The sequence below is a fragment of the Enoplosus armatus genome, chromosome 23 (assembly GCF_043641665.1).
Source record: "Enoplosus armatus isolate fEnoArm2 chromosome 23, fEnoArm2.hap1, whole genome shotgun sequence".
In the NCBI taxonomy this organism is placed as follows: Eukaryota; Metazoa; Chordata; class Actinopteri; order Centrarchiformes; family Enoplosidae; genus Enoplosus; species Enoplosus armatus.
The window spans coordinates 5,232,465-5,239,861 of record NC_092202.1 but is presented as its reverse complement, the minus strand read 5'-3'; the positions used below and the strand labels follow the sequence as shown (position 1 = coordinate 5,239,861).

The following is a 7,397-nucleotide window of genomic DNA, read 5'->3' as shown; positions in this document are numbered from 1 at the left end:
TGTTTTGCACTCTTAAGGGTTACACACTGAAATGCTGCAACCTTTTGCACACAGACGTTGACCTACAACCTGTTAACCCATTAACACACAGTTGAGAGGCAATACCTTATCTGTAGTCAATAAACCACATTTTCTGTTGACAAAATGAAGTGACGGGCACAGAATTAAAAGGTAAATACTCCTCGGAGGGGTACGCCCAGTCCAAAAAACATAACACAAACATGTCACGATCCCAACCGAGTGGAGAAAAACAGATCATTCCTTACCTGTAAGATGAATCCCGAGGCTCAGAAAACTACCAGGCATGTAGAAACAAGAGGGGAAACCAGGGAAAACACATATTTGACATTGTTTGTATCCCTTTTTGAAGCTGCAGGAGAAATGCTGCTGTCTGGGAAAGTGCATAAAGCAAATGTAACTGCAGTTAACGGCCCATTATTTTGAGATCATGAAGTGTCCATTGTGTTTTATGGGAACCTTAAAGCCTTTGTGAATGCAGGCCTTCGGGGTAAAATGATACAGGGTCAGTGAACAACAGAGGACGGCTTTGGGCACTTTTGTATTCATTTCCATCTTCTTTCCTGTCTCTGTTGTCACAGGATACACGCCACATGCCATCCACCTATTGCTCATTATTTTGACTCTCACATTGTAGAAAAAAACTCTGGTTCTTTCATAAATTGTGACTGACAATCTAACACACTCCCTGGAAACACCCAAATGGATCACATACAGTATTATCCAGACATCTAATTTTCCTAATGAGATAACAGATGATGAAAATAACCGTCTGATCTCTGAGTAGACAGTAATTTACTTTACTGTTCCCACTTCACTCTGATCCACTTTCCTGCACCTCCAATCCGCCCTGGAGACCAATGTAGGCTGATATGTCGGCCCCTTGGGGTTAAAAAGCTGACTGTGTGTGTCTTTGTGTGCCTAAGTGACCATTTTCATTACTTAAAATATAGCATTCAATGTTTTACCCAGATTGTTCTTCACAGGGTGGAAAAGGTATTTAAAACATAAAGAGATTTTCCACTAAAATAACAATTCATTTGTTTTTTTAGGTTGTTTACCTGCTTAGTAATGCAAGCTGACTCACATCCACTGTTTGAGACTAGATTAAAACTGCCTTTAAATCATTATTAAATCTTAAAAGAATCACCACCAAATTACTGGAGAAAATGTGCAAAGAAAGTAACATATTATTTCTCTGTATTAAACAAGTAAAATCAAACTCGATCTGCCTGAAATCACAATCATCCTCAAAATGTTGCCAGGAAGTACATACATGACAGAAACCAGCTGTCTAGGTGTAATAATGTTGGAGAAGCACAAAAAATGTTTAGCAAACACGATTATCTTTGTGTATATTTCAATAGAGTATTTGCCGTGTTAGTAATCAGTCTTTTATTGACTTCAGGATGTGAGAGTTGAGGACCATTTATGTGTCAGAGCAGTAATTCAATTATTACTGTCTGCACACCTTATTATTGTGTAATTAAAGATATACATATTATTATATTATTATCTTACAGAGTAAGAACAAAAGAACAGTGTAACATTCATAATCCAGCCCGCCCCCTGTAAATGCAGAGTGAGTACATCTACAGTTATAGTACAGATATCACCACATGTCAATGAAATCAATAAATATATATATAAACAAAAACAGGCAGTGCAGTCTTCAATTAAATTAGTTTATTAAATTAATTTACTTTTCAATGTACAGATTGGATAACAAAATATAAATATCAAAATATATTCGCGCACCCTTTTGAGTTGAGATTATTTTGTTTCTGGTAATGGAATTCAGTTCAAATCAATTGTATTTATATAGGGCCGAATTGTAGCAGAAGTTATGTCAGGGCACGTTTCATAGAGAACCCAACAGTTCCCACCATGAGCCCGCTCTTGGTTGGGGCGGAAAAAACTGCCTTTTAACAGGCAGAAACCTTGAACAGAACTGGACTCCAGGTGGGCGGTCATCTGCCTTGACCAGTTGGGGTGGGGGGGGCTGGGGGGTGGGGGGGGGGGGGGGGGGGCGCTGTGAAGGGGGGGGGGGGGGTTAGGGGGGGGGTGTCTCTCTGCTCTCTTTTCCTGTTTGTGTACTCGCAGCCTTCTGGATCCCCTGGAGAGTTTTCATGGACTTGTTGGGGCGACCTGACGAGCCTGATTTCTTGTGTCGTAGATTTGTTGACGTTTGTTAAAGGACGTGTCCTGATCAAAGATGACTCCACACGGTGAAGTTTCCGTACGGTGGCAGTGGAGGACAGGGCAACTATATCTTAAGATCCCCCCCCCCCCACCACCACTTAATGTTTGTTTTTGTTTGTTTTTGTTTTCTGTGTTTTTTGTTTTTTTTTCTCCCCCCTCACTTAATGTTTTTTTATTTTCTTCTTTCCTCTTCTTTCCTCTTGGCACTATATGTTAAGACACCCCCCCCCCCCCCCCGCCACCACTTAATGTTTTTTGTTTGTTTGTTTGTTTTTGTTTTCTTTGGTTTTTGTTTTTTTTCTCCCCCCTCACTTAATGTTTTTTGTTTGTTTGTTTTTGTTTTCTTCTTTCTTCTTCTTTCCTCTTCTTTCCTCTTGAATGTTGGCCTGGCACGTTCTTCTCCATCTTCTTGAGACAGAATAGGTTTGTTGACGTTTGTTAAAGGACGTGTCCTGATCAAAGATGACTCCACACGGTGAAGTTTCCGTACGGTGGCAGTGGAGGACAGGGCAACTATATCTTAAGACCCCCCCCCCCCCACCACCACTTAATGTTTGTTTTTGTTTTCTGTGTTTTGTTTTGTTTTTTCTCCCCCCTCACTTAATGTTTTTTTATTTTCTTCTTTCCTCTTCTTTCCTCTTGGCACTATATGTTAAGACACCCCCCCCCCCCCCCCCCCCCCCGCCACCACTTAATGTTTTTTGTTTGTTTGTTTGTTTTTGTTTTCTTTGGTTTTGTTTTTTTTTCTCCCCCCTCACTTAATGTTTTTTGTTTGTTTGTTTTTGTTTTCTTCTTTCTTCTTCTCTCCTCTTCTCTTGACTTGTTGGGGTGACCTGGGACTATATCTTAAGAACCCCCCCCCCCCCCGGAGAGCAAACCAGATTGTTTTCTTTTGTTTTGGTGTTTGTTTGTTCTTTCGTCTTTCTTCTTGACTTGTTGGGGCGACCCGACGACTTCTTCTTGAGAGAGACAGGATAGGTTTCTTGAAGTCTGTCAAAGGACGTGTCCTGATCAAAAGATTTCTTACAGTGGCATCGGAGCCCCCACCCCACTTAATGTTTTTGTTGTTGTTGTTTTTTAAATTGTTTTTTTTTGTTGTTATTATTTTTTTCTTTGCTCTTGCCTCAGGACTCATCTACTGCTGAATGGCAAACAACACACACATGTATAAGTGTACATATATGTATGTATGCGTATAAACGATACGACATACTTACTTCCACAACCATCATCTTCTTCCCTCGTCTATGGGGAAGAAGATGTGTGGTGTGTCTACCTGCGTTTTTTTGGCCACAGATGGAGCTCCTTCCTGCCTCTCGTAGAACAGCAGGTATGCCGTTCGCTGCCGCAGGTGACAGACGGAAGAGCCGGTTGTCTCGCTCACTTTGTCGTCATTGTACGTGAGCCAGCGTTCTGTCACGTCCCCTGATGTCTGCTCTCTGTAAGCACCGTCACAGATGTAATGGCCTGAGAGGAGAGGACACATTTTTTTAAGGGTACACATCCAAAGGAAGCCGTCAATTCTTAAAACTTGAAAATCATTTTCAAACAGGTGAAGCTACCAAACGCCACCAAACACTTACCAGAGTGAGCTGTGGAGCCCAAATGGCTGACGATGCTAACTAACGAGTAGCGAGTTGATGCCTAGAAAAGAACAATTCAATTTGACAGCAGGTCCTGTATACATATTTGACAGATTTTCTGTAAATCGTTGTTCTAGGATCAGTTTCTATCCAGCAAATAAAGCTGTTAAGACAGGACAAGTCATCTTTACCTCGTCAGTGATGATGCCTTCAGGTTTCACCAGAAGCTCCCTTGTTAAAACGATGGGGATGGCAATTTTCTCCAGGTCGAAGGATGGAGTGAATCTGAATCTTTTGAGCTGGAGAATCAGTACACTGTGGACAGAAAAGAGGTACAGGAGTGAGAGATGGAGAGAAGAGGGCCAGATCACAAGTTGACAGAAAGAAGGAAAGTGTTCAGGCTGAACTGCGGATGATATTACATACTTTGGCAATGTCAAGAATGACCACTGCTGTGACGACTCCTTGGAATCACACTCGCATCTATACTCAAGCTGGCTCTCCTGCAAGCAGGGAACAGGAGTAAGAAGCAGGTTTTAGTTTTTCTTTTCATGGATGATGAATGACATTTTCAAACAAACACACAACATGTGGGTGGAGTGTTTGTGTGTGTAGTGTGTAATGAAATCACATTAAACTCAGAGTAAATGAGCAGATGTGCCACTTACTTTTATGTACTCCTGCAGACTCTGGCTCACAGAGCCCCCAGGCACCAGGTCCAGGGATAGGTTGAGGAAATCCTCCACCCTCGGGGAATGCATACCACATCTGCAGAATAAAGGGACAACTCGTGTTACAACACGGCTACAGATTTCACAGTAAGTGTAAAAAAGTAAGTGGCTGTGCATTCATACCCTCTGCAGGTCCTGGTGCTCAACATCTGGAAGGCAATGTGAGCATCGATAGGGCAAGTGTATCTGATGCCCATGTCCACTGCTGCCGTCTGCAGGCCGGCGGACGGAGACCTCAGCCTGTCCAGCACACAGCTGAGGAACTCATGGGCGTCCTGCACAGAAACATACAGAACAAAGATGTTCAGAAAAAGACGTTCGTAAAGATGTGTGTGGTGCTATGTTGTGTATTGTAAACATAAAGCATACTAACTTTCTGACTATTGTCCTTAAACTCTGAGTTATACTCAGCAACTGTGTTTTTAAAGGCAGCCAGGACACTTTTTTTCTCCTTCTTGTTGTCAGAGAAGTGACAGACGCCAACCTCCACAAACCCTCTGGGAAGAGCAAAGATGAAGAGGAAAGGACAGAAGACAGTTTTTTTGTTTTTGTTACTTCTTGTTAATCTGCAAATTTAGCGGAGAAAGAGTGATCTGTGTGTGTGTGTGTGAGTGTGTGTGTGTGTGTGTGTGTGCGTGTGTGTGGAGGTGCTGTACCTGATGAGTCGACATTCGGAGTGAGAACTCCACACCTCCTGCTGGTTGTGGACCTCCTGAACGAAATGAGTCAGTGTCAGGAGGCCTTGCAGAGTGGAGTTCATGTAGCAGGTCTGCGCCAGGTTGGGGAACCTTAAACACAACAAAGACAGGGGACCAAACTCAGACTGGAGCTCGTTTTCTTCACAGTGTGCGTGTTTCAGCTGTATTTCAGGGGTGAAGATTGATATATCTAAACCTGGAACAACGTTATATACAAGCAAGTATAAAAACAACACATGAGCGTTCAGTGTGTGTATATGAGTCTGTTTGCAGGTACATACCCGAGGCAGACTAGCTCCTCTCTGGAGAGGTGTTTTCTGGTGGCTGGTGTACGCGACTCTGAGACGTGGGCATATATATTCGCCCGCAGATCGATGTCGATGGATTCGACCTGACTCCCACCATGACCGATTGGGGTCGGCTGCCTTGGCCTTGGTTCATCAGTGGGGATCACACTTGAGCTGCCATCTGATTCGTCTTTGGACGGCTCGACCTCTACTGTCTCAAGTGGATGGCTTCTCTCGGCTCCTTGGTCGGTCACAACTGGAGACGCGACCTTGTGTTTCTGTTGAGTGTCAGTACAAAAAAAACACTTACAGCAAAATCATATTCACATAATATGCAGAATCCGCATGTTAGCATTTTAGCAGTTTAGTCAGCTGGTAACACTAGCAACATTCAGCTCTGTAGAACATACTTTGCGGCGAGAGAGAAGCCACCGACGCCACCACGGTTTCTTTTTCTTTTTAGTCTCAGTTGCAGCAGAGACAGGAGTAGAGACTGGGGTGGAGACTGTGGTGGAGACTGGGGTAGAGACTGGAGTGGAGACTGGGGTAGAGACTGGAGTGGAGACTGGGGTGGGTGAAGCCTCCTGGACACCGGCGTCTTTGTCAGATTCTTTGACGACGTTGACGCTGGAGATAAAGGGAAACACAGATGGTTATTCTACTGTACGGTCCCGAGGGGCAAACAATATAAAAGGAACACCAATATAATGTGTTCAGTCAGCCAAAATAGAAACAGACAGTAAAGAGATGTCATACCTCTTTTCTGTGGCAGAAGGTGGCAGGGTTGTGACTTCTGCCACATCTTCTTTCACTGGCGTCTTTTTGGTTTTCTGTTGGGTATAAAATCATAAACCCAGAAAATACAGCTGAGACAGGCACGAATTATTGCACCATTTTGGTCAGTGGTTATTATATGTTATTGTAATTGTAATATTCAGCTCTGATAAACATACATTCTTACGGAGCCACCTACGCCACCAGGAAGCCTTCTTAGCTTTATTCCCTGGAGCCTCAGTTGGAGCTGTGAGGACTGTGATGGCTGAGGTAGACGTAGAGTCAGGGACCACAGTTTTTTCTTTTGGGTCTTCCTCTACATTGACACTGGAAATAAAGAGAAAATACAGATGATAATTCAACTGTGTACTCGAGTCAAAATGATTGGTACAAGTCAATCAGAATTGGATTGACTCTCCTTGTGGTTTCAGGAAAGACATAATCACTGTCCTTTTACAAGTGAAATATTTAGAAAAATATTAATACAATTATGACAGAGTGTGAGTGTGTATCTATGTTACCAAACAAATTGAATAAAACACCACACAAGATACCATAAAGAGCAGATTATATAATTATGAGACATCTTACTTCTTCTGTGGGCTGGAGCTTTTCGTGTCTCCAACTTCCACATCAGTTTGACTTTTATTCTGTTTAAAACATATAAAAGCATACGTGATTAAATACGACAGATTCATAATCGGCTGCTTCACACAGAAATATCAACAACAAAAAACATTGAGAAATTCAGAATTCACAATCCCAATTGTAGTTTTAGTTTAGTTTAAACGACAGAAAATCAAGTGTATACCTTAAGTCGTCTGCGAAGGTAGCGAAACATCTTTGCAGTGATTGTAATTTGCTCAGTAAGACGGAAACTTTGCAAAATTTTCAGTATCTGGCTGTGATATCGAAGGTCGGTTTGCAAATCTCAGTGCAAATTATGTTATGACCCTACAGACTTTAGAATGATATTACATTGACATCATAGTCTTTGGAATTCTTTGGGAACACCGGAATTTGAATAAATTAGAATTGTAATAAATTAGAATCAGAGCAGTTTGAATGGTTAACAACAATTAACCATTCAAACTTTGTACACAG

General features: G+C 42.2%; 1 protein-coding gene across 1 annotated transcript; it reads right to left on the bottom strand.

Annotated features, from left to right (window-relative positions):
* Positions 1–3,095: 3,095 nt before the first annotated feature.
* LOC139306256 (ubiquitin carboxyl-terminal hydrolase 36-like) lies at positions 3,096–7,134 on the bottom strand. Its single transcript, XM_070930205.1, has 14 exons — positions 7,105–7,134; positions 6,885–6,943; positions 6,473–6,620; positions 6,276–6,349; positions 5,930–6,146; positions 5,514–5,797; positions 5,191–5,322; positions 4,908–5,031; positions 4,658–4,809; positions 4,472–4,571; positions 4,230–4,306; positions 3,995–4,118; positions 3,804–3,864; positions 3,096–3,687 (listed from the first exon to the last, which is right to left on the bottom strand). The coding sequence occupies exons 1-14, from the start codon at positions 7,132–7,134 to the stop codon at positions 3,449–3,451; spliced, it is 1,821 nt and encodes a 606-aa protein (XP_070786306.1). The 3' UTR covers positions 3,096–3,448.
* Between the last annotated feature and the right edge of the window lie 263 nt (positions 7,135–7,397).

What these genes read in the sequence shown, in the direction of transcription:
- LOC139306256 (XM_070930205.1), bottom strand. Translation starts at nt 7,134, where the DNA reads ATGTTTCGCTACCTTCGCAGACGACTTAAG. An exon ending in AGCTCCAGCCCACAGAAGAA is followed by an intron (nt 6,621 to 6,884) that starts GTAAGATGTCTC and finishes CTTTATTTCCAG; the next exon opens with TGTCAATGTAGAGGAAGACC. An exon ending in TCCGAATGTCGACTCATCAG is followed by an intron (nt 5,032 to 5,190) that starts GTACAGCACCTC and finishes TGCTCTTCCCAG; the next exon opens with AGGGTTTGTGGAGGTTGGCG.